This window comes from Ochotona princeps, chromosome X (assembly GCF_030435755.1).
Source record: "Ochotona princeps isolate mOchPri1 chromosome X, mOchPri1.hap1, whole genome shotgun sequence".
Taxonomy (NCBI): domain Eukaryota; kingdom Metazoa; phylum Chordata; class Mammalia; order Lagomorpha; family Ochotonidae; genus Ochotona; species Ochotona princeps.
In genome coordinates this window covers 42,281,704-42,308,756 of record NC_080865.1, presented here as the reverse complement: position 1 = coordinate 42,308,756, position 27,053 = coordinate 42,281,704, and the positions used below count along the sequence as shown (strand labels likewise).

General features: G+C 48.3%; 1 protein-coding gene across 1 annotated transcript; it reads right to left on the bottom strand.

The window, feature by feature from the left end:
* Nucleotides 1–22,501: 22,501 nt before the first annotated feature.
* On the bottom strand, nt 22,502–25,870 carry RPS4X (ribosomal protein S4 X-linked). Its single transcript, XM_004592754.4, has 6 exons — nt 25,742–25,870; nt 25,262–25,442; nt 24,876–24,973; nt 23,589–23,760; nt 23,280–23,437; nt 22,502–22,684 (listed from the first exon to the last, which is right to left on the bottom strand). Exons 1-6 carry the CDS (start codon nt 25,766–25,768, stop codon nt 22,583–22,585), a joined length of 738 nt encoding a protein of 245 aa, XP_004592811.2. The 5' UTR covers nt 25,769–25,870; the 3' UTR covers nt 22,502–22,582.
* Between the last annotated feature and the right edge of the window lie 1,183 nt (nt 25,871–27,053).

The following is a 27,053-nucleotide window of genomic DNA, read 5'->3' as shown; positions in this document are numbered from 1 at the left end:
AGGAAAAATAACACGCCGCAGGCAAGAAGAATCGTTATAATAATAGTTCATCATAATAGTAGCCAGCCCTTGTTTCACCGTCTCGCAGTTAGTTGGTCAAGTCATCAGCTCATTTCTGCTCCCACTATGCCCTGCCTGTTGTTATTCCCTAGCTCAGAGAGGTGGAGGCTGAGAAGGCAACAGTCACCCCGCCTCATGATGGCCTGGGTCCTGCCTGACACCCCGGCTGGATCTACTCTCTTCCCACAAGCCCCGCAGCCCTTGGCCGTTGCTATGGCATTTCTGGAGTGTCGCAAGTGCCCAGAAAGCACACAAATCAACCTGCGTGAGGCCTAGCTCCATGCAAAACAACTTCTAATTTACTTGCATAATTATCATCCCCACATAATAGCCTGGACCCAGGTGGGCAAAGGGGTGGAGAAGGGGGGATAGAGAGCTCTGAGAGGAAGACAGGGAGGCAGGCACACTGGACAAAGGGCCTTGCCGGAGCCAGCATTGCAGGGGTGGGTGGGAGAAAGCAGAGAAGTGACCTTCCTAAATTAGGGGCTGAGTTTGCCTATTCCTGTGGACTTGTCCCACTAAGGAATTTCATTCATTCATTCATTGGGCACTTTTGGCTATATGCACTTTACCTGGCACTTGGGAATGCAGATACAAAAATCCATAGGTTCTCAAGTCCTAAACCGTAGTGGTATGAGTATTTCAAACCATTCATGAAAAAAACAGGACATAAAAGATAAGTTTATTAGGGAGGGAAAAAAAGTTGAAAACCAATTATACCAGGACTCTTCAAAAAAGCTCATGCCTAGCGTTGGGTACTTGGTGCAGCAATTAAGACACCTACTTGGAGTCTCCGCATCTAGTTTCACAGTGCCTGGGTTTGAGTCCTATTTACACCTTGGATTCCAGCTTCATGCTAATGCACACTGCAGAAGGCAGAAGGTAATGGCTCAAATGCCAGGGTCCCTAATACCCATATGGGAGACCTGGATTGAAGTTCACACTACTACATTCTGGGCCCGGCAGCGTGGTCTAGTGGCTAAAGTCCTCACTTTGAACACGCCGGGATCCCATATGGGTGCTGGTTCTAATCCCGGCAGCTCTGCTTCCCATCCAGCTCCCTGCTTGTGGCCTGGGAAAGCAGTCAAGGACAGCCCAAAGATTTGGGACCCTGCACCCGCATGGGAGACCCGGAAGAGGTTCCAGGTTCCTGGCTTCGGATTGGTGCAACACCGGCCATTGCGCTCACTTGGGGAGTGAATCATTGGACGGAAGATCTTCCTCTCTGTCTCTCCTCCTCTATGTATATCTGACTTTGTAATAAAGATAAAATAAATCTTTAAAAAAAAAAAAAAAAAGGAGGGCCCGGCGCCGTGGCCTAGCGGCTAAAGTCCTCGCCTTGAAAGCCCCGGGATCCCATACGGGCGCCGGTTCTAATCCCGGCAGCTCCACTTCCCATCCAGCTCCCTGCTTGTGGCCTGGGAAAGCAGTCGAGGACGGCCCAATGCATTGGGACCCTGCACCCGCGTGGGAGACCCGGAAGAGGTTCCTGGTTCCCGGCTTCGGATCGGCGCGCACCGGCCCGTTGCGGCTCACTTGGGGAGTGAAACATCGGATGGAAGATCTTCCTCTCTGTCTCTCCTTCTCTCTGTATATCCGACTTTGTAATAATAAATTAAATATTTTAAAAAAGGAAAGTTCATGGAAATAGATGCTATTCAAAAACCTATGCATTTGTTTCAGTATTTTTGTGCCAAAATAAACTTACCTTCAATTTCATTTTTCCATGAACTTTTTAAAATTCCATTGTATTTGCATATAGTCTATGTTCCTATATAATTACATCATCTCTACATTACCTATAACTCCTAAGATAAGGTACATTTTTTTAACTCATGCATGCTGATTTTATTGCTTCTGGAATAATTTTTGCTCAAGAATTTACTTATTTTTATTGGAAAGTCAGAATTACAGGGAGAAAGGTCTTCCGTCTGCTGGTTCACTCTCCAAGTGGTCACAACGGCCAGAGCTGAGCCAATCTGAAGCCAGGAGCCAGGAGCCTCTTCTGGGTCTCCCACATGAGTGCAGGGTCCCAAGGCTTTGGGTTGTCCTTGACTGCTTCCCCAGACCACAAGCAGGGAGTTGCATGGGAAGTGAAACAGCGGGGATACAAATTGGAGCCCACATGGAAGTGCAAGGTAAGGATTTTAACCACTAAGGCTATTGTGCCAGGCCCTACAATGCACATTCCATATAAAAAATTGCTGTCTATCAATCTATCTATCTAGATAGATAGATGCATAGATAGATAATGACAAGAAAAAGTTTGGTGGCTTGCACTGTGGCCCAGCAGCCCACATCAGAGTGCCTAATCGAGTCCTGACTGCTTTCCTTCCCATGCAGCTCCCTGCTAATATGCTAGGGAAGTAAGCAGAGGATAGATAGCCCAAGTACTTGGGTACCTGCTACCCATGTGGAAGACTTGTATGAAATTTTAGTTTCCTGGGTTCAGCCTGGCCTCACCTTTGCTGTTGTGGCCATTTGGAAAGTGAGCTGGCACATGCAAAAACCTCTCTGTTTCTCCCTTTCTCTCTGCCACTCTGTCAAATAAATAAACCTCTAAAAAGAGGGGGGAAAGTGTGTATATATGAAATACAAATGCAGCTCTTTCTTTTTTTTTTTTTTTTTTTTTTTTAAAGATTTATTCATTTTATTACAGCCAGAGATACAGAGAGGAGGAGAGACAGAGAGGAAGATCTTCCGTCCGATGATTCACTCCCCAAGTGAGCCTCAACGGGCCGGTGTGCCGATCCGAAGCCGGGAACCTGGAACCTCCTCCAGGTCTCCCACGCGGGTGCAGGGTCCCAATGCATTGGGCCGTCCTCGACTGCTTTCCCAGGCCACAAGCAGGGAGCTGGATGGGAAGTGGAGCGGCCGGGATTAGAACCGGCGCCCATATGGGATCCCGGGGCTTTCAAGGCGAGGACTTCAGCCGCTAGGCCACGCCGCCGGGCCCAAATGCAGCTCTTTCAAGTAGCCTTTTTCCCCCCCATTAGAAAGGCAGATCAAATTTATGAAAAGAAGCAGAGACAAAGATCTTTCACCTGCTGATTTACTCTCCAAGTGCCTGCAACGGCCAGAGCTGAGCCAATCAGAAGCCAGGGGCCAGGAGCTTCTCCCAGGTCTCTCACACGGGTCCAGGGTCCCAAAGCCTTGGGCCATCCTCCACTGCTTTCTGAGGCCACAAGCAGAAAGCTGGATGGGAAATGGAGCAGTTAGGACACTAACTGACTCCCACTTGGAATCCCAGCGCGTGCAAGGTAAGGATTTAGGCATTGAGCCATTGCACCTCAGGGTGGAGGTGGGGCGGAAATTCTTTTATCTGCTTTTTGAATCTACAAAAACAACCGACTGGAATGTCTTGTCAAATAATTGGGGAAAAGCTTTCTTAAAAATGTTAGGGCAGAGCCCAGGTAAGTCTGAACAAGGGAGCGGGTACCTTACTCTCCCGGCCATGTGATGGTAGCTGGGAGAACCCATGCCAAGCCAGGCTACCTGCTGGGTACCCTAGCCCTCCATCTACTGCTCCTGGGTTGGGGGAGGGTCCTGGGCTTGTGGGCTCCAGGCTCCACCTGCTGGCTGCCCGGCAGCAAGCTCTGGGTCTTGAGGGTATCAATTACTGCCTAGGGACATCTAATGGATATGGCTACTGTTTGTGTAGGTGAGGAATCAATCATGAGGGACACTCAATTACAAAGCTACTGTACTTGCAAGTAAGCAAGAGGACAGAAAACTGGTGGTTTTGAGGTGAGAGATTGGAAGGTCAGTATGGGTCAGACTGATTCACCAGCCCACAAGGGAGTCCTGAGATGGGCTTGTTAGCGCAGAGCATTGCTGACCACCACACACCACCCCACACGAAAGCTATGCCCGGGGGCCTATCTAGCAGACTGGATCCTAGTACCCTACTGAGTGTTACAATAGGGGATGGGTCACATTAGGCAGGGCCATGACACTAACCAGGTCCAGGGGTAGAATCCATGGGGTACATGTGGGCCCAACCCTATGGAAATACAAGTCCCACTGGTTAGCTCAAGAGTTGGAATGATGATGGGCTGAACTAGGTGTGACCATGGAACCTGCCAGCACTCACAGGTACTGGGCGCCAAGTTAAGGCTGGGCAAGTCCAAGCTACAACACCTGCATGTGCATCCTAAAACAGGGTGTGGGGTGGGGCTGTCCACAACATCCTGCAGCACATACAAAGGCCAAGATGGAGGGGCAGGCTATGCCAGGTAAGGGCCTAGCACCTGCTGGTGTATGTAAGATCTGGGTCTGGGGGTGGGCTGAGAGGGAGAACCTGGGAAACTCCCCTAGTGGGCCATAGCTCCCACTGGTGAACATGTGTTACAGACCTAGAGGGTGGGCAAGCTGGGCAAAGTAGCCCCATCCTTTGGCAAGTGTGTGGGTTGGTTTTGGAAGGGGGTGGGGCAGACAGAGCTGAACAGACCTTAGCCCACTGGCGAGTGCAGAAACCAGGATGCAGTACAGGTTATGCCAGGCTAGGGTATCGCATCTACTGGTTCACATGAGTCAGGGATGGGAGCAGACTGAGCAGGGCCAGGTTATAGCATCTGCCAGCAAGAGTTAGGACTGGGGGCTGGCTGGACCAGGCCAGGATGCAGCATCTGAGGGCAAAGGCTAAGACAGATGAGGGGCTATGCCAGACTGGGTCAGAGTAACCACTGGCATGCACAAGATCTGTGGATGGGAGCAGGCCTGGTTGGGGAGCTAAGGAGACATCCTGGCCAGGGAGTGATTCCCATTGGTGAGCACAAGGGCCAGGGTTGGGGCTGCGGTCTGGTCTGGATATGGCTGCAGGGTACCTTGGCCTTAGTGTGGACTGGGTCTGAGATGTGCTGGACTGGGCTAGACTCCAGCACCCACTGGAGCTCATGAGAATCAGGGTGGGTGTAGGATGATCTAGCCTAGGTCTCTGCTCCTGCTGAGCCATGTGTGAGCTGTGTCTGGGTGCATAGCAGGCTTGGCTGGAGTGTAGATCCCAACAACAAGAGCCAGAATGGGTGAGGGCCAGTCAGGAAAGACCACTGTTCCTGCTGGACAGGAGGTAGACTAAGTAGGGCTGGCCCATGGACCCACTGGTGTGCGTGAGGTCTGGCACTGGGAGAGATTCTGATGGAGGAGCTTGGGGAACTCCTCTGTCAGGATACAGTCCCTGCAGGTAAATGCAAGAATTAAAATGGGGAGCAGCTCAGACCAGGACAAAATATAGTACCCACCGGCATACATTTGGTGCAGGTCTGGGACAAGCCAGGCTGGGTCAGTTCACATCACCCGCAGTAGAATCAGCACCAGAATTAAGTGTAGTTCAAGCAAAGTTGACACCCAATACCAGCCAGTCCATATTAGAGCCAGCACTGGGTTCTGGCAGGGCTGGGCTAGGCTGTAGCCCTCACCAGCGTGAGTTGGAATTGGGAGGTGAGACTGGCTGTGCCAGACTGGGCCGCAGCACCCAACCAGCACATGTGAAACCTTGGGGGTGGTGGGGATGGACCCAGTGAGGGGGCTGCGAAGGCCCCTCTGCTGAGTCACTGCTCCCACTGGTGAGCATGAGAGCTGTGATGGGGACAGACCAGGCTGGGCAGGGCTACAAAATTTGATAGCCTACATGTGAGCTGTCTCAGGGGAAGGCCAGGCAGGGCTGACTGTACTTCCTGGTACACGCATAAGCCAGAGTGGGAGTGGGTGGGTTGGACTTTTCGCAGCATCAGCTGGCAAATATGCTGGCCCAGTGGGCAAATTTTGTCAGGCGCAGGCATGGCTAGACAGATGGTGGCATTCACTGGCACCAGTGTGGACTGGATAGTGGGGCTGGTTGGGATGAACTGGGCTTCAATGCCCATCAGCATGTACAAGAGCTCTGAAAGGGATGTGCAACAGGCAGGACTAGCAGACACGGGAGCCAGGGCAGGGGCGGGCATGGTGGGGGTTATTGCAAGTCACTCCAACTAGGCTGCAATTCCCACTGGTTTGCATGAAGGCTAAGTATGTGGTGGGCAGGATCAGGCTGGGCTCCAATACCCATTGGTTTCCGTAAAACACGGGACTGGAGACAGAACTAACCCAGCAATTGCAACTACCAGTGTGTGCATAGGCCGGTTTGGGTGACAGACTGTGCCGGACCATGTATTGGCAAACACACGCAAGAATCAGGTCTGGGATGGTCTCAGATGAGGTGTCTTTGGCGATTCCCTACCAACTGAACCGCTGGACTCAGAATCCTAACCATGGAGGAAATTGCAGATTGCATAGTCTGACTTTGAGAGTGGATGTGTCAGAGCTGGGCCTCCTGAGTGGCTCAGATGGAGCAGTGGACAGCATATCCAAATGTACATGGAGGCTATGGCAGTACATTGGAGCCTCCCGAGGACACCTGGTACCATGGCAGAGGACTGAGGACAGAACAAATTGATCAACTAGCCCAGAAGAAACGGTGGCAGTGAGATCTGGGCAGACAGAGACACTAAGGTGGACTACAGCAGCCAGTGGATTCGGGAGAGATTTCATCGTGATTGGAGTGCCAGGATCGCCAGAAATTCAGGACTGCTAAACTATCAAAACCTCTTGAGAAATTCATGGAGTTGTAAATTTCTATATTTCTTCCTGTTGTTGATTTTGTATTGTGGCTTTTGATCTAAGAGTGATGTCTGGTGACTGTGTAATGGAGACTATCATGTCCAGATGTGAGGATGCAGTGCAGTGTGCATCTCTACTTCCAGATCAAAGATGGACTCCCAATGAAACTGGTAGCTGTATCTTGACAATAGGATGCTGGACTCTCTGCCATTGTCCATGCCCACAATGATGAACATGTGACTGTTTATGAAGACCTATACTTTAGTAATAATATAGGAGAACTCGGGGGCGGGGGGATAGCACGGCGAAGGACTTGGGAAAGTCCTAAGAAAATTCCCAGGACCTATGGAAATGTATCATAAAATGATAATAATAATAAAATTTTAAAAATGTTAAGGCAATGGCACTGTTATGGATCAGGTGATGCTGCTTCCTGTGATGCCAGTATCCCATAAGGATGAATCCCATATGGATTTGAGTCCTGACAGTTCCACTTCTGATCCAGTTTGTGGCTAATGCACCTGGGAAAGTAGTGGAAGATGACCTGAATGCTGAGGCCCTTGGACCCATGTGGGAGATCCAGAAGATGCCCTGGCCCCTGGATTTGAACTATTCCAGCCATGGCCATTGCAGCCTTTCGAAGAGTTAACCAGCAGATGAAAAATCTCTCTTCTCTCAGAGATCTATTTATTTATCTGAAATAATAATAAATGTACTTATTTATCTTAAGGGTAGAATTAGAGAGAGATTGATTGATTTCCCATCTGTTGGTTCATTCCCCAAATATGTATGACAGCTGTGGCTGGACCAGGCTGAGAACTCTATCCAGGTCTCCAAATTATTTGAGTCATCACTGCTGTCTCCCAGGTTGCACGTTAGCAGACAGCTAGAGTCAGGAGTGGAGCTGAGACTTTAACCCAGGCGTTTCAATATGGGATATGGATATGTCAAGCACAGAATTTGCCCCTAAGCCAAGGAGCATTTTAAAAGAAAATCTGAGGGCCCAGCACAATTGCCTATTGGCTAAATCCTTGCCTTGCATCACCAGGATCCAATATGTGTGTTGGGTTTGTATTCCGGCTGCTCCAGTTTCCATCCAGCTCCCTGTTTGTGGCCTGAAAAAACAGTAGAGGATGACCCAAAGCTTTGGACCCTGTACCCATGTGGGAGGCCCAGAAGAGGCTCCTGGCTCCTGGCTTCAGATTGGCTCAGCATTGACTGTTGGGGCTATGTGGGGAAGGAACCGGCAGACGAAAGATCATTCTCTCTGTAAATCTGACTTTCCAATAAAAAATAAATAAATCTTTAAAAAGAAAAAAAAAAAACACAGACTCAGGGCTAACGTGATAGCTCATCAGCTAAATTCTCACCTTGCATGAGCCAGGATCCCACTTGGGTGCTGGATTTGTGACCTGGCTGCTCCAGTTCCCATCCAGCTCCCTGCCTATGGCCTGGGAAAACAGTAGAAGTTGGCCCAAAGCCGTGGGTGCCTGCACCCATGTGGGAGGTCCAGAAGAGACTCCTGGCTTTGGATCAACTCAGCTCCAGTTATTGCAGCTATTTGGGGATTGAACCAGTGGACAGCAGAAATCTTAAAACAAGCAAACAAACAAAACAAAAAAACCCAAACTCTCCCGGTAGGGTTGTCCTGAGGGTGAGGGAGACAAGGTGGCATAGCACCTATATATTTTAGTCACTTGCTGCCAGTTAGATCTGGTTACCAGAAAATTATCAGGACCAGTGCTATAAATTAGTATTGATTTAATGAGCTAAGAATTTCCAATTCCCCTAACATTTTTTTAAAAACTTTGCCCCAACCTTTTTTTTTTTTTTTTTTTTTTTTTTTGACAAGACATTCCAGTCGGTTGTTTTTGTAGATTCAAAAAAACAGATAAAAGAATTTCCGCCCCACCTCCACCCTGAGGTGCAATGGCTCAATGCCTAAATCCTTACCTTGCACGCGCTGGGATTCCAAGTGGGTGTCAGTTAGTGTCCTGACTGCTCCATTTCCCATCCAGCTTTCTGCTTGTGGCCTCAGAAAGCAGTGGAGGATGGCCCAAGGCTTTGGGACCCTGGACCCGTGTGAGAGACCTGGGAGAAGCTCCTGGCCCCTGGCTTCTGATTGGCTCAGCTCTGGCCGTTGCAGGCACTTGGAGAGTAAATCAGCAGGTGAAAGATCTTTGTCTCTGCTTCTTTTCATAAATTTGATCTGCCTTTCTAATGGGGGAAAAAAAAGGCTACTTGAAAGAGCTGCATTTGTATTTCATATATACACACTTTCCCCCCTCTTTTTAGAGGTTTATTTATTTGACAGAGTGGCAGAGAGAAAAGGAGAAACAGAGAGGTTTTTGCATGTGCCAGCTCACTTTCCAAATGGCCACAACAGCAAAGGTGAGGCCAGGCTGAACCCAGGAAACTAAAATTTCATACAAGTCTTCCACATGGGTAGCTCAATTTTGTTATAATGTATTGCAATTTTTTACTGTTAAATGGTGATAATAAGTTGGGTTTTTTATTCTCTAGTTTCTCACAACGCCTTCTCTTCCTTGCTTTCACTTCTTATCCCCCAGCTTTTTCAGTTCCTGCTCTCTCCACCTGAAAATTCTTTCTCAGCTGGGGTCAGTGCAGTGGAGGTGGGGGACATGAGGGTGTGAAGAGGATTGTTCCATTGCAGGCAGGATCCCAAGAAATTTCCCACTGTAAGGCAGGGCCCGGCGAATGTCTCTACAACCACCTGAATGCAGCTCCACCTTCCTTTGCATGGACACCGGACCACCCTGCGGAAGAATTCTAATCCATTCAGGCATTGGTCGCTGCTGTGAACTTGGAGGTTAATGTCAATAATAACGTCTTGTAAAAGGGCCTTCTATTATTCATACTGTCTTGGCTGTCCCCATTGACTTTATGCTAATCAAGGGACCTGTATTTATGGTTTTGTTCTTTCCTTGAGCTTTAGGTTGTCCTTTTCTTTGTGATACCAGATTGAGTTGTAAAATAAGAATTGTAGCAGGAACTTCTAGAGTTTTTAGGTAAAACAAACGGCAGAATTATCCTTGGAAACACCCACTTGACCATGATGTAAAAAGTCTGAGCCAGAGTTTGACTGCTTCTGTATAAATAAAGGGGACAGCTTTCTCGCATTGTCCATTGTGATCATGAAATCGTAGTGGTCCATTTCTTTCTTCTTTATGCCTCATTCAGGCACCCTTCTCGAGTTTCGAACTTGGCTGGAGCTGGACTCCGGCATTTCTCACCCCATGCTGTGATTCTTCCAGCCCTTTTGAGTCTTGCTAATCCCTTTCAGGTGTGTGGGTTAGGCATTCATTCCTCTAGAAAGCCTTCCCAGGCCTGCGCCCCTCCCCCACCCTCCACTCCTGTGCAGGTGGCTCTTTCCTGAGATTCCTGATCCTTGCTTCTTAGAACATCTATTGACCACATTTGCAAGAATCTACTCATGCAACTGCTGGAAGTAGGTCGTCAGTTTGACAGCCCTGTGTGTTATTCACCAGTGTACTCCAAGCTCTTAGCACTATGTTGGGCACATCATTTTTGTTGAAGAAATGAACAGGACCAGTTTTGTGGTGCATGAAGTAAGCTGCAGCTCGCAAGTTCAGCATTCCATATGAGTACGAGTTGGAGTCCTGATGCTCAGTTGCTCATCTAGCTCCCTGCTAAGCTGTTTTGGAAAGCAGCAGAACATGGCCCAAACACTTGGGTGCCTGACACCCATGAGGGAAACCTGGAAGCAGTTCAGCTTGGCCCAGCACCGGCCATTGCAGACATTTGAGAAGTTAACCAGTAGGTGGGAGTTGTCTCTCTTCTGTTCTCTTCCCCTCCCCACGCCTTTCAAATAAAGTGAATCATTTCTAAAATTAATTTAAAAAAATAAATAAATGCCAACTGAACCACAGATTGATTTGGCAGCAGTAGGCACCTCCCTTCAACCTGCTTCCCTTCACAGGATCCTGGCCACCTCCTTCCTGAGTCACACCTCTTCAAAGCTGAACGCTACTCACTGAGCGCAGAATCAGATTGAACAAAGCGTGTGGGTTGACTACGTGGTCACTGCGAGAACTTTCCATGACTACTCTGTCCTTGAGTTCTAGAAGCCTTTCACCTGCTGTGACTTAGTGAAGGTGTGGGCGTTCTTTGTCACCTTTTGAAATTGCGCATCAGCCCCCTTTTGCCCGGTTGTCGTGGAGATTCACAGAGGAAATAATGTGGAAGTACCCTGTAAATCGCAAAGGGCTGTTGGGAGCACTTAATGATGATGACACACAATGTGGTGCTCTTGGGTTCAACTCTCCCAATACCCCTTGCAGACAACGCTCTCCTGTTTGTCCGGCATTATCTCTAGCAATCGGGTTACAATTGATTGACATTATCACGTTCTCTCTATTTGGCAGATTCTCAGCCCGCAGCAGCATGCTGGTCACCATGGAGACCTGAGAAGCCCTCTTGTTCCACTGGTATCATATTTACAAACTAACCGTTTAAAATGGATTGCTTTACAGATGGCTGACCTCATCTATTCAATGTTGATTGTATTAGTTCCAATTTCAGAATGTGACATTTTCTAACTTGGTCTCCTTAAGCGCGAGCAAAAACTATGGATTTTTGTTTTTGTTTTCCAAAGCGAGAAAGTACAAGGTGTGCTTGGGCAACTGTGAAGAAATCAGACAGAGGGGAGGGGCTAGAGAGGAAATGAATGATACATCTCTCATTCATTCCTTGATTTGCCTATTACCCACCGTGTGCTAGGGAGTGGGCAAATTCTGGTGACAGAGTGATGATCAATATTAGCCTTGGAGCCCTCATAGTCTCTGAGGGAAGACAGACAATTCAATACTTGATTTAAATACAATGTGGCAAATTCTAAGATGGCAAGAACAGGGAAATAGTGTGGGTGAGCCTCTAACCTTCCCAGAGGTTTCCCGGAAGCAGCAATTTATCAGCAAAGATCTGAAGGATGAGAGTGAGCCAGAAAATGAGTCACTGGAGGAGGCAAGCAGGGGAGCAGAGTGAAAGAAAAAATGTTACTGGGAGAAAAAGTAGTATCCAAAGAATCTCAAGGGAAAGAGGGGATTAAGGGCATAAAAGAAAACCGGGAACTGTTGTGCTAAAAGCACCCTGAAGATGGGGTGAGAAAGGGAAAAAAGATGACTTCGGTTTAGCACATGCTGAGTTTGAGATATTCAAGAGAAGTCCACGTGGCAGGTGATTGTGTGGATCTGGTGTTCAAGAAGTCATGAGCATTAACAGGGACATGGGGATTGGCAGCTACTGTGCTGACCTTCTGTGGAGGAAATAGCCTAGGATCACACTGTGGAAGGCTTGTAAGGATAGTACAAGAAGTTTGGGCTGGATTCTTCTTTTATTTTTATTTTATTTTTGATGATTTTTACGTATTTGATTAGGGTGCAGTGCAAAGGGTCAAGGGCTAGAGGAAAGTGGGTGAGACCATTGCTTTTGCATTCTCTTTTTTTTCTTTAATTACTGTATGGGGGGACAGGGAGATACGGGGAGAGGCCACACCCATTCTCCCAACCATCCATGGTTCCCTGATGTAGGGCATGCTCCGAAGCTCCTGCTCGAATGGTTTTGATAATTCAACAGTTCTGAATTGCTGCCGATCTCGCCAGTCCGCTCATGTTGAAATCTCTCCCAAATCCACTGGCTGACACAGTCCACCTGAGTCTCCGTTTGCACAGTTGTTCATTGCCAACTCTTGGCTGGGGTAGTTGATCGATTTGTTCTGTCCTCCGTCCTCTGTTGTGGTACCAGGTGTCCTCTGCAGGCTCCAGTGTGCTGCCATATCCTCCATGTGCATCTGGATATGCTGTCCGTCTAAGCCACTGAGGAGGTCCAGCTCTGACACATGCACTCCACGGTCAGAGCTTGGAACCTGTAATTCTCTCTATAGTTGGAGTTCTGAGTCCAGTGATTCAGTTGGGGGGGATTCCCAAAGATACCTCATCTGAGGTGATCCCAGACCTGATTCTTGTGTGTGCATGTCAATATAGGGTCCGGCCCATTCTGTCGCCCAAATCTACCTATGTACACACTAGTACTTGCAATTGCTGGGTCAGTTCTGTCTCCAGTTTTATCTTCTATACAAACTAATAGCCGTTTCAGTCCAGTCCAGCCTGCCAACCACACATTTGGCCCTCACGGAAACAAGTGGGTGCTGTAGCCTAATTGCAGCGACCCACAATAACCCCCACTAGGCCTGATCCCTGCCCTTGTTTCTGTGTTTGCCAGCATGTACAGCAAACTGGTCCAGTCTGTCCCACATCTCATTCTGCTCTTGTACATGTCAATGGGCATCGAAGCCTAGACCACCCAACCAACCTCACTTTCCAGTCCACACTGGTGCCAGCAGGTGCCACTCTTCATCAAGTCATGCCTATCCCTCGTCCTGGTTTCCATGCTCACCAGTGATAGTTGCAGTCCATCAGAGAGGTGCCCACTATTTCCCTCATGGGCTCACTCCCACTCATGGATCTTGCACTCTCCAGGTGGTACTGCAGTTTAACTTCACAGAGTCCGTCCCATCAAGGCACCATCTGCTAGCTGATGCTATGGCAAAGCCCAATCAACCCACTCCCACTCTGGCTTTTGCATGTACCAGTAGGTACAGTCTGCCCAGCCTGGCATTCCCCCAGTCCAGCTTACATGCAGGCCAACAGGTGTTGTAGCCCTGCCTGGCCTGGTCTGCCTCCAATCCCAGCTCTCATGCTCACCAGTGGGAATAGTGACCCAGCAGGGCAGCCGCCCCCATAGCTCCCCTACCGGGTTTGCCTACTGTCCCTTGGGTCTCACGTGTGCTGGTTGGGTGCTACAGCCCAGTTTGGCATGGCCCGCCTCATCTTGGTATTTGTCAGTGGGTGCTGCAGCCTGGCACAGCCTTGCCCACCCCCAGTTCCAGCTCACACTGGTGAGGACTACAGCCTAGCCAGCCCAGCCAGCTCCCAGTCCCGGCCCTCATATGAACTGGCTGGCTTTGCGGCCTGACCTGGCATGACCCACACACCATTCTGGCTCTTGGATTTACCAGTGGGTGATATGAACTGGTCCAGCCTGGCTCGCCCCAGACCTGAGGCAAAGGTAAGGCCATCAGTGCCATAACCTGGCCTCGTCTGAGCTGCTCCCTGTCTTGGTTCTTATGCTCACCTGCAGGGACTGTGTCCCAACAGAGGAGTTCCCCAAGCTCCTCTATCAAAACCTCTCCCAATGCCAGACCTCGCGCACACTGGTGGGTCCATGGGCCAGTCCTACTTAGTCCACCTCCTGTCCTAGCAGGAACAGTGGCTTTTCCTGACTGGCCCTCACCCATTCTGGCTCTTGTTGTTGGGATCTACACTCCAGCCAAGCCTGGTATGCACCCAGACACAGCTCACACATGGCTCAGCAGGGACAGAAACCTGTCCCGGCCCATCCTACACCCACCCTGATTCTCACAAGCACCAATGGGTGCTGGAGTCTAGCCCAGTCCAGCCTACCCCAGACCCAGTCCACACCTCTGCCAAATGATTTTGAAGCAATGTCCGAGTCTGGACTGGATTCTACTGGCAGTGTGTTTGAACAAGAGGTTTTAAAGAGATATTGATAGTTCAAGCTGTGCTCTAGAGATTGGGTGGGACGTGTGGAACAGAGGCTTGGGAAGAAGCAGAGGAAGTAGCCCGTGGAAGAAATTACCAAGCAGATGGAGCCACAGAGGCCTATGAGAGGAGTACCAATCCAGCACACTCAACAGTCCTTGGCAGCCTGCTCAATATACTAGCATGACATACTAGTAGACACGGATTGCTGTGCTGGAACTGGTTCATACCAGCATTGATTTTCTTTATTTAAGATTTTTTTTTTTTATTGGAAAGGCAGATATACAGAGAAGAGGAGAAAGAGAAAGGAAGATCTTCTGCCCATTGATTGACACTCCAAGTGGCTGCAATGGCCAGAGTGTGCCAATCCAAAGCCAGGAGCCAGGAGCCTCTTCCAGATCTCCCATGCAGGGGCAGGGTCCCAAGGCTTTGGGCCCGTCCTCTACTGCTTTCTTAGGCCACAACCAGGGAGCTGAATGGGAAGTGGGGCCGCCAGGATCAGATATTGGATCCTGGCATGTGTAAGGTGAGGACTTTAGGCACTAGGCTACTGTACCGGTCCCAATTACTGATTTTCTTTCACAGGAATAGTGTAAGCCAGTTGTTAGAAGCTTAAAAACTGTATTAACTTAAAAAATATGTGTAACATGATAATATATAGTTACTATAAGTGATATTAAATACATACGTAATAGATATAAAACCTTTATCACTTTCTAATTATTTCACTAGTTTATCATCTATGTTCTTGAGTGTATTTATGCTTCTTTTTTAAATATTTTTTTTTTTAATTTTTTATTACAAAGTCAGATATACAGAGAGGAGGAGAGACAGAGGAGAAGATCTTGCGTCCGATGATTCACTCCCCAAGTGACCGCAACGGCCAGTGCTGTGCCGATCCGAAGCCAGGAGCCTGGAACCTCTTCCGGGTCTCCCACGCAGATGCAGGGTCCCAATGCATTGGGCCGTCCTCGACTGCTTTCCCAGGCCACAAGCAGGGAGGTGGATGGGAAGTGGAGCTGCCAGGATTAGAACCGGCGCCCATATGGGATCCAAGGTGCGTTCAAGGCGAGGACTTTAGCCACTAGGCCACGGCGCCAGGCCCTGTTTATGCTTCTTATATCTGTGCTATGACATACTGTTAAGAGTGTGCTGTGTCAGGGGCCTGTGCCATGGCTTACTAGGCTAAGCTTCTGCCTGTAGCACCAGGATCCCATTTGGATGATGGCTTGTGTCCCAGCTGCCCCACCTTCAATCCAGCTCCATGCTTACGGCCTAGGAAAGCAGCAGATGATGGTCCATGAGCTTGAGTCCCTGCACTCTCATGGGAGACCCAGAAGAAATTCCTGGTTCCCAGGTTCGATTGCCTTAGCTCTAGCTGTTGCAGCCATCGAGGCGGTCAAGCAGCAGATGGAAGACCTCTCTCTGTAAAATCTACCTTTCATATAAAAATAAACAAATCTTTTACGACAAAACAAACAATCAACAGAACCAAGCAAGTCCCGATTTGTAGTGCTTGTCAATTTCCGTGGCTGATTTCAAGCTATAAAAATGATACCTCTGTGCCCAACGCGATGGCTCAATTGGCTAATCCTCCTTCAAGCACTAATATCCCGTATCGGTGCTGGTGTATGTCCCAGCTGCTCCACTTCCCATCCAGCTCCCTGCTTGTGGCCTGAGAAAGCAGTAGAGGACAGCCCAAAGCTTTGGGACCCTGCACCTGTGTGGGAGACCTGGAGGAGCTCTGTTTCGGATCAGCTCAGCTGTGGCTGTTGAGGCCATTTGCGGAGTGAGCCAGAGGATGGACGAGCTTTCTCTGTATCTATCCTTCTCTCTTTAAAACCTGATCTGCCTTTCAAAAAAATTAAAAAAATAAATAAATCTTTTAAAAAGTGATACTGGGGCCCAGCGTGGTAACCTCGTGGCTAAATTCTTGCCTTGCATGGGCCAGGATCCCATATGGGTGCCAGTTCATATCTTGGCTACTCTATTTCCCATCCAGCTCCCTGCCTGTGGCCTGAGAAAGCAGTAGAGGATGGCCCAGAGCCTTAGGACCCTGCACCCATGTGGGAGATTTGGAGGAAGTTCCTGGCTCCTGGCTTCAGATCGGCTCAGCTCAGTTGTTGCAGCCACTTAGTGAGTGAACCAGCAGATGCAAGGAAGATCTTTCTCTATCCTTCTACCTGTAAATCTGACTTCCCAATATTAAAATAATTAAATATTTTGGGAAAAAAATGATACCACTGAGCATGTTGTCTGAAAGAACTGCACATGGCACACTTTAAAAAATTACATTTATTTATTTATATTGGAAAGGCAGGTATACAGAGAGAAGGGACACAGAGAGAAAGATCTTCTGTTCGCTGGTTCACTCTGCAAGTGGTCACAGGGGCTGGAACTGAGTTGATCCAAAGCCAGGAGACAGGAGCTTTTTTTGGGTCACTCCTGTGGTTTCAGTGTCCTAAGGCTTTGGGCCATCCTTGATTGCTTTCCCAGGCCACAAGCAGGAGCTGGATGGGAAGTAGAACAGCTGGGATATGAGATGTGAACTGGTACCAATAGGATATTCGGCACATGAAAGGCAAGGATTTAGCCACTAGGCTACCGCACCGGGCCCATCAGTTTTGTTTCGTATAAACAAAGTTTTATAAAAACTTTTTTCAGAGATTTATTTAAGAAAAAATAATCAAGTTACACTGATTTGAGTTACAATTGCTTTGCTTTATGATGTTGTGGAAGTGATATGCATCAAGTAGCAAATATGCTTTTAGCTCTTGGGCTACCTATATGTGCTACGATACTGTCCCGTGATGTAGCTTCCAGCCAACCGTATGATCGTGATGGCAGATAATTGACACTCCACGATGTACCCTGCTATGCTGTTTGGTAGGTTAGCTCTGGTAAGTGGACTTTTACTTATAGAGTTACTTGCAACTCTAGATGGGTTTCTCAGGGTGTAATCTCATCATGAAACAGCCATCCGTAAATACGGCAAAATGTTAGCAATGACTGAATTCAGCCATTGTCTGTATTCGGTGGTCATTGTTCTATTGTTTTGCCATGATTCCTGTGAATGTTCATAGTACAAATGCCATAAGTAACACGAAGAGGAGTTGCAAGGTGCTGGACAGGAGAGTGCCATCTGTGTTTGGAAATCAGCAAGGTCTGTGCAGCTGGAACAGTCTGAGCCAGGCAGGAGCAGCAGATGCGATCAGCAGCCAGGCTGTGAGGGCCACTGTGTCCTTGCGATGATTGTGGCTTTTAGTCTGAGTAAGTACATAGGAGCCATTCAGGAGGTCAGAGTGGCCTGATCTGATTTCCACATTATTTAACTTTAAAAAAAATATGCATTTACTTGTTTGGGAGAATTACAGAGAGGGACAGAGAAAGCTCTTCAATCTGCTGGTTTACTTTCCAGATGGCCTCAATAACCAGTGCTGGCCAGGCTGATAGCAGGAGCCCAGAGCTTCTTCCGGGTCTCCTATGTGGGTTCAAGGGCCCAAGAAACTGGGGCATCCTTCACTGCTTTCCCTGGCCACAAGCAGGGTGCTGGATGTTTAGTGGGGCAACCGAGATATGAACTGGTGCCCATATAGGATGCTGGTTTTGCAAGCAGCACCTTTACCTGTATGCCACAATACAAGCCACCCCCCTTTTAAGATTTATTTGTTTATTTTTATTGCAAAGTCAGATATACAGAAAGGAGAGACAGAGAGGAAGAACTTCGGTCCATTGATTCACCTTCCCAAGCGGCTGCAATAGCTGGAGCTGATCTGATCCGAAGCCAGGAACCTGGAGTCTCTTCCAGGTCTCCCACACAAGTGCAGGGTTCCAAGGCTTTGGGTCCACCCTCTGCTGCTTTCCCAGGCCACAAGCAGGGTGCTAGATGGAAAGCAGGGCTTCCAGGATGCGAGCTGTCGCTCATATGGGATCCCGCTGCATGCAAGGCTAGGCCTTTGCCTCTGAGCTACTTGCTGCCCACCCCCCTTTAATTTTTTTAAATCTTAGTTTCACTTCATTTGAAAGGCAAGTATACATGCTTTTTATTTTTTAAATTGTTTTATTGGAAATTCAGATTTACAGATGGAAGGAGAGAGAGGTCTTCCATTTGCTGATTCACTTGCCAAGTGGCCACAACATCTGGAGCTGAGTTGATCCGAAACCAGGAGCCAGGAGTTTCTTCCGGGTGTCCCATGCAGATGCAGGGTCCCAAGGCTTTAGGCTATCCTTTACTACTTTCCCAGGCCACAAGCAAGGAGTTCGATGGGAAGTGAATCAGCTGGGATATGAACTGGCACCCATATGTGATCTTCGCAAGTGCAAGGCAAGGGCTTTAACCACTAGGCTACTGCACTGGGCCCTATGCATGCTTTTTAAAATCAAATTTGCTTATTTGAAAGGGAGAGAGAGAGACTAACCATTAACCTGCTAGTTCACTCCCTCCGACAACCTCAAGTTGAGCCAGGATGAAATCAGGAACCTGAACTCCATCTTGTTCTCTTATGTGAATGGCAGGCGTCCAAGCCCTTGGGCCACCCTCTGCTGCTTTCCCGGGCTCATCTGCTACAGAGCATTTGAACTGGCACTCCAACATAGGATGCTGATATCACAAATACCTGTAAAACCTGCTGCCAGAACACCAGCCTCCAAGAGATTCACTGGTTCATTCCCTAAATTCCTAACAGCTTGGGTAGGTTGTAGCCGGAACCATGAAACACCACATGGATCATCTTGAGTTTTGAGATCCAGGCATCCCAAGCAGCAGCCCGATATACTATACCAAATGGCTACCTCTCAAAAAAACCTTGAAGCAAACACGATTTGGACCCATCTTTTTACTAGTTACCAGTAAAATCGAATTTATTGTAACAACGTGAGGAAGCTTATACAGACTAAATGACATGGGACAGGGGATAGGTTATCATTCCCTATCTAGTTTTTGCATAAACAACATATTTAAATATCGTAAATATTTGAATATTAAAAACCAAAATGACTGCAAGTGATAAAAATACTGCATAAGTCCTATTTGTATTTCCTCTATTCAAAGTCGTGGTGTGTTGTGCTCCTGACTGCGTGATGCCAATCCATTAAGATTCTGCTTTGCTTCAGTTTTTTTCATCTCAGGACCATTTGTGTGCCTCTCTAATGAGATGTTCTCCAAGGTTCCCTTTGGCCCCAAGATTTGAAAGGCAGAGTGAGAGATATTCCATTCACTAGTGCACTCCCCATACAATCGGGGTTATTCCAGGCAGAAACCAGGAACAGAGATCTGGGAGAATACAGGCCTCAGAAATTGGACCATCTGCTGATGCCTCTGCAGGTGCTCAACAGCTGGGACCAGAGCCAGTACTAATGTGGGATGCTGGTATCACAGGTGGCAGCTTAATCATCATGGGCCATGATGCCAGCCCAAACTCAAAAACCCAGAACTCCAGCTGTAAGCAACTGCCTAGGTTACCTTTTACCTAGGCAAGTGTTACACCACAAGAAGAAAAGCAGCTAGTAGCAGGCAGGTATTCTGGGCCTGGTTAATGCCAACTGTTGTTAACTATACCAGTGTGCCGGCATAGTTGCTTATTCTTTATTCATTTAGTTTTTAAAGGTAAATGGGAAAGACATGGAACTCCCAGCCGGGACGTGCCACACCGGCCCCCAAGTGCGGGTCCTGCACATTGTCCTGGGGAAGGGGTCAGGGGATGTTTTGGAGTAAGGGTGGCTGAGGGCATGTTTGATAGGGCAGGAATGACTTCTGGGGTCTTCTTTGGACCAGCTCACTGTACTTGTAGGTAGGTAAGGGAGCTAAGACAGCGTGCTTTAGAGGAGGGGCACCCACCAAGTGAGAGCTCAGATTGTGGCTGGGCCATGCCTGCCTGGATTGAAGCACACATCAGCTGTACAAGACCCAATGCTGTGAACAGGCCTGGTAGGGGAACTCTAGGGACTACCCTGCTCAGCTGCAGCTCCCATTGGTGAGTGCAAGAGTCAGGGTTGTGGGCTGCGGGTGGACCAGGCTGGGCAAGGCTGTAGCACCCACTGGTACGAATGTGGGCTGGGTCTGGGGGTGGGCCAAACTCAGTTGAGCTCCTGCACCCACTGGTGCTCATGCAGAATGGGTGTGGGACAGGCCAGGCTAAGCTGTGGCACCTGCTCATCACAGAAGAGCCAGTTCTGGGAGTGGGTCAGGCTAGGCTGCAGGCCACTTGGCCTAGGCCATGGTACCCTCCAGTGAGTGCAAGCCACCTCAGTATAGGCAGTAGCACCTGCTGGCACACACACAAGATCCATTGCTAGGAATGGGCCTGGTAGGAGAACATGGGGAACTCCCCTACTTAGGCATAGCTCTACCTGGTGAGTTCAAGAGCTGGGCCTAGGAACTAGATTAGGATGGACTAGACTAGGCCGGGCTGCAGCACCTGTTGGCATATGTGTGAGCTTGATCTGGGGGCTGGCCGGGGAGGGTCAATGCACACACTGGCACTTGTGTACACTTGGCACAAATCAGAAGATGTGGTACAGGCCAGGCATTGTTGGACTGCAGCACCCATCAGTTCACTTGAGGGCTGGCAGCGAGTCAGCCTGGGCTACGCTGCTGCTCCTGCCATTAGGGGCTGGGACTGGAGGTGGGCTAGTCTAAGACAAGCTGTAGCACCTACTGGCGAATGCAGAAACTTGGGGTAGGCCATCTCAGACTGGGCTGCAGCACTTGCTGGCACAGGAAAGACTCAGGGCTGGGAACTCTGACTCAATTGCTGAGCTCAACTGCTGAGCTTGAAAGCAGGGAGTAGGGGTATGCCAGGCTGGGCTAGGATACTGCACCCACTGGCATGCGCTGGGAGCCCAAATGGGTGTGGGTCAGCTGTATTAGGCCACAGCAATAGCTAGGCAAGTGCTGGCACTAGGTGTAAGTCATGTCAGGATAGACCACAGTATCCCCTAGCAGGCGCAAGATCCAGGGCTGATAACATGACTGGCAGGGGGAACTATGGGCACTCACCTGCTCTGCTGTTGCTATTCAATAGCTATTCACATCAAAAACCAGGGCTGGGGCTGGGCCAGGATGGACAAGGTAGAATACTGCCAACATAAGGGCTGGGTCGGGCTGAACTAAGCCCATGGGTGTGCCAGAGGGGATTTAGGATGGACCTGGTAGGCCACTGTAGAGGCCGATATGGACAAAAACCTGGGATAAGGGTTACTTGGAGTCACCCCAACTAAGCTGCTACATTCCCAAGTATACATGAGGACCAGGTCTATTGCAAACTGGCTGGGCTGGGACACAGCACCTGCCAATCAGTGTGACATACAGGGCTGAGGCAGAACTGACCAAGCTGCATGCACAGGCATGTGTTGGCTGGTACAAGTGACAGATGACACCCAACACTACTGGCTGTGGGTACACTAAGATGGATTTGTCTACCAGGAGACCTTCATGGGCACATATCCCTCCTAATTATGTAAACTTCACAAATATTTGGGATGTGTAGCAGATGAGGGTTGTCAATAAAATAGGACCTCTCCCCCAAAAAACAAAACCTAGTCGCCTTACAGGCATGGTGGGGAAGTCTCAATTTAATACGACCTCACAATGGAAATCTTCACATTGGGGATAGGCACCATTCTCACTATATTCATCTTGTCTTCTACATTTGTCTTTGATCCTAAGCTAAAAATTTAAATTCCCTACCCATGGCAGTGGCATGAATCCCTACTGCTCCCTTTCAATGGCCTGGGAAAAGGGTAGAGGATGACCCAAGGTTTTGGGTCCCTGTACCCACCTGGGGAGATGTGGAACAAACTCCCACTTGCAAGTAAAATAAATAAAATCTTTAGGAGCTCATTCCATCTCAGCTGTTCTTCAAAGGCACCATTCCCATTATTTCTGACCTAACCTCTCAGCAGAACTGGTAGAGCCTGAATCACTTTGCAATTATCTAGCAAGCCAATTTTCATATCCCTAGTGGATTTGGCTAATTGTTTTCTTCTTCCTTGCCCCTGGGCTCCCAGGCTCCACTGCTCAAGTTCTAGCCATTGTCAGTGGGAAAGCCAGAAAAACCTGATGGGGCCAAATCTGGACGTTGGAGACCCCCCCCCGCCATGCTCCTCTTTAGATCTGGTGTGCTCTGCCCCACCACTGCCTTTGAGCAACCTTAACATGGGAAGGGAAGGGTTACAGAGATGGCCTAAGCCCATCCGACTCAATCACTTGCAGTGTTAAAATACAAAGAAACTGCCACAACAAATGCCAATTCATCACACCATGTGTTTAATTAAGCCCTGCACAGAGGCTTATTTTTAAAAAAACATTTCATCTAGAGATTTTTTCATCCACTGCTCTGCTTGGCAGCCAGTCTCTTGTCTCTCTCTTCTGCAATGGTGAGGCGGATTCCCTTCCCTCGGGGAAGAGAAATCCATGGTTTATTTCCCTGGAAAAGAAAACAAGGAGTTTGATAATCAGCTATGCATCAACTCCCTTAGTAGCCAGTCACAAGATTCCAGTTATCGAAAGTACCCACTGCTTACTGGGACCAACACTAAACACTTTGCCCATAGAGGGATGCAAATAACACCCTTCCAGGTTCCCGGCTTCAGACTGGCGCAGCACTGGCCGTTGCGGCCACTTGGGGAGTGAATAATCGGACAGAAGATGTTCCTCTCTGTACATCTGGCCTTTCTAATAAAATAAACAAATCGTAAAAGTATACTGTGCATATGGCACAGGTAGAGCACTTATTGAAATGAGTTAAAGTACTGCCTTTGGCTGGCTCATTTCCAAGAAAACACAGCCACAATTTAAAAAGCTACCTGTAAGTTCTATTCATTCCATTACTGCCACTTCCAGCCAACCAAAGCAAACAAAACTCCCCACTGATTTTTTGACGCTGAAAAAGTCCAGCCCTGTGTGATCCCCATCCTTTAAAAGGCTTCATGCTAGCTTTAGTCAACCAGGATCTCAGGTGCTGCACCCCCAGCTGTCTGCATTTATGTTTCCCTAGAAACCAGAGAAAGAAATCCACTTACTTTTCCAATAACAAAAATGTTGGAGAGCCGAGTGGCAAAGCTGTTGCCATTGGCATCTTTGACATGCACCACATCAAAAGAGCCAGGATGTCTCTCTCTGTTGGTGATTACACCAATTCTCCCAAGGTTGGCACCCCCAGTCACCATGCACAGATTACCTAGACAAAAGGAAAAAAAAAAACCTATCAAGCAAGGAACCAAACCTGTTAACAATCCAAAGTTTCAACATTCTCCTAGCTGACTTTACTACTCCAGTGTCTGTTATTGAACTAGAACCATTATCTGGAAGCAAAATGAACAAAATTTTACCAGTGTCAAACTTGATGAAATCGGTAATCTTGCCAGTTTCCAGATCAATCTGAATGGTATCATTCACCTTGATTAGGGGATCAGGATAGCGAATCGTACGAGCATCATGAGTCACCAGATGAGGGATTCCTTTTGTGCCCACGAAGATCTTCCTCACTTTGCACAGTTTGTACTGCAGACAAACACAAGGACTACTCATTCAGTCTACCTCATGTGCACCGTATCCCCAGTCATTGCCTTGAAAATGCAACTGGCAGCTCAAGGCAATAATCCTACACAGGACTCACAAGTTTCCTCAATTATAGCATACTGAACTATGACCGTGACTTTGGCTCAATTGGCTAACCCTCCTCCATGCAATTGCCAGCATTGCAGGTTCCAGTCCTAGCTCTCTGATTGTGGCCTAGGAAAAGCTGCAAAGGACGGTTCTGTCCTCAGGACCTGCATGAGAGACCCAAAAGAAGCTCCTGGCTTTGGATTGGCTCAGCTCCAGCCATTTGTGGAGTAAACCAGTGAATTGAACATTTGTCTCTCCTCTGCAAATTTAGTTAAAAAAAAAAATCCATTCACAAGTGCCAGACACTGTCCTTTCTGTAGGCTAGTTTTAACATTCATCTTCCTTCCAGCGCTAACATCACCAAGGGATCGAAGAGCCCACATCTTGCCCAATTGCCAGACTAAACTGCTGATCTAATCACCACAACCATCATCCCCCTCCAATATTTTAGTCTTTCCTCCAACACTCCTCAATGTTTCCTAACAGGTCTCTTATCTTATTGGGTCTTTCTGTTTAGCCTCACAAATTGCAATTGTATTGCCAGCTTATCTAATCAACAAATATCTCACATTTTGGATTTTTAGAAATAAAGTAAATCAGATAAACCACAGATTTTACTAGACATGCCCTCCAGCATGGAGCATCACCCAATTGAATTAACCTTCATTTATAGCCAGTAATTCAAGAAGCCCTAAACTTTTGTGAAAACCATTCACAGAAAACCAGATTAAAAAAGAATCAAAGACTAATCTTCTTTGAGTTTTCTTCAACTGCCGCCTCCAGGATCAGTCAGTCTCCTTCATTAATAATGGCTTTTCCTCCCCCAGGTAAAGCTAGGCCCACCAAGAGCACAGTGCAAAGGGCCGACCACAAGACCAGCTTTCAAGCCAATCATACTTAACCAGCAGGTATTTATGCCACTGAGAGAAAGTTAACTTCAACAACGGCCACCAAGACTTTATTTCCAGTAATTTACAACCAAATTTAATGGGCCTGCTCCCAATACTCACCTTGGCTTCCTCAGGAGTAATACGATGCACAGCAAAGCGACCCTTGGTATCATAGATCAGACGGAAATTCTCTCCCGTCTTGTCAATGCTGATGACATCTGATATCAAACAATAAATAAGGTTAATATGGTAACCTCTCAACTATCCCACACTGTGAACATCAAGCACCCAGGAACCCACAAGACAGCCCCATGTGCTTCCCATCTCAAAAAGGATCGTTTTCTAAGAGATTTTTGTCTATACTGCACTGAAAAATTCAAAGTGCACTCAAATCTTTATTCCCTAGATCTGACTGCCAAGAAAGAAATAGGAAATGTTCACCACTATTCACCACTATTCAAACAGAGCAACTACCCTCTTGGAAATGCCTACAACTAGCCACTTACCCATGAAACCAGCAGGATAAGTTATATCAGTTCGGACCTTCCCATCAATCTTAATAAACCGCTGCATGCAAATTTTCTTAACTTCATCCCCTGTCAGTGCATACTTAAGCCTGTTCCTTAGGAAAATGATGAGAGGGAGACATTCCCTCAGCTTGTGGGGACCGGTGGATGGGCGAGGGGCCTAGAAAAGTACAAACCACGGTTTTCATGTTGGAATTCACTTACACATTGAAAGCTGCCACCCGGTCCAGACAGCACACTGCCAGACTGTCCTTCGGCCCACCACTTGAGTATTCAGTGTACCGTACCCCGCCCCCAAATGCCCATGGTAACATTTAAGATATTTGTTCATGTTGAGTGTGACATGCAGCTAGAAAATAGAGGACTTAGAAAGCCAGGAATAGACAGTACCCCTGCTACTGGACAAAAGTACAACCGACACGTGAGCGACTGCTTAAAACACGTCCCTTAGATACTTACAAAAACTCCGGTCAATTTATCCAGCATCCAATGCTTTGGAGCTGCTACGCGCTTAAGGTGCTTCTTGGGACCACGAGCCTGAAATAAAGTTCAGACCACCATGCTGTTACAATGTGCTTTCATCAAGAACAGTTCTTAAAAAAAAAAAAAATCCAGTGAGTAAGCTTCCCAAACTAACTACTTCCTCAGTAGAAAAGCAACAAGGTTAAAAGCACAGCGCGGGGGGGAGGGGAGAGGCATCAACATGGTATCTAACAAGTGCTAACCATATGTAACTGCAACCAGCCTTCTCCGGAGAGACAATGTTACTGTGCCTTATTCCAGAACCGTGAACTAACTTCCTTGTTACTATGTAACAAGTCGGTGACCCGGCAGGTGAAGGGGTCAGGAATCATAGCAGACACCTGCAGACTACAAAAGGCTAGAGCCCGCATCTGTGCTATCTGGCATTCTTTGCAATTAGCATCAGCCGGTTTTCGCGTGCTCCAGACTAATGTTATCTCCGGGCAATCAAGTGTGCTGCTCCCGCCTCATATACGCAAGCAAACGGCTAACACCAGGTCTTACTTTCAAAAACGGAAGAAGGGTTTCTTTAATGCTGCTGCGCGCAAACTCTCACATAAAGGCAGGCCGTGCCAACAAGAAAATGACAAAGAAAACTCTCCCCCGCCAAGCGGACGCAGCACACTCTTCAGCCCGCCCGCAAGTCCGGACTCAGTCCGCGCCCAGACCCCAAAATAAAGCAGTTCCTCCCGACATTGGAGAATACGAGGCCGGATCATCAGAGAGCGAGGCCTTACAGTCCCGATCCCGGATCACTCTTCGCCCGCGCACTGGAGACCTCCCCACCACCCCTGGAGGCTCCGCTCCTTTGGTCTCCACCAGACCATCCACTACAGGAACTCCGATGACCCGGATCGCCCATGCCCATAGAGGATGGAGGCCGATGCGAACCGGGAGCTCCAGAAGCCCCAGCCTTACCATGGCTGCGCTGCAAACGGAAAGAGGCCAACCTTCTTCCGGCAAGCAAAGAAATTAGGCTCGGAGGCTGCGCGCGCCGGAGTTTTGGAAAGCTCCGCCCACGACCGTCCTTTTCTGGTGATCCTGGACTCCATCTTGCCACCTGCTGGTGGGAGGTCAGAGACCTCGAGCTGGGAAAAGGCTGCGGAAAGATAGAAGTTCGCCCCACCTCTTTTCTCGCCCTTGCTCCTCCTACTTTGGCTGAGAACAGCCCGTGTGCTTGGATCTGTGCTAGGGGCTGGGAGTCTCAGATGGGCTAGATGAGATCCCTGTCTTCTAGGAGCTCAAATGA

What these genes read in the sequence shown, in the direction of transcription:
- RPS4X (XM_004592754.4), bottom strand. Translation starts at nt 25,768, where the DNA reads ATGCTGGATAAATTGACCGGAGTTTTT. An exon ending in TTTCATCAAGTTTGACACTG is followed by an intron (nt 23,438 to 23,588) that starts GTAAAATTTTGT and finishes CCTTTTGTCTAG; the next exon opens with GTAATCTGTGCATGGTGACT. An exon ending in ACATTTTTGTTATTGGAAAA is followed by an intron (nt 22,685 to 23,279) that starts GTAAGTGGATTT and finishes TTTCTTTTCCAG; the next exon opens with GGAAATAAACCATGGATTTC.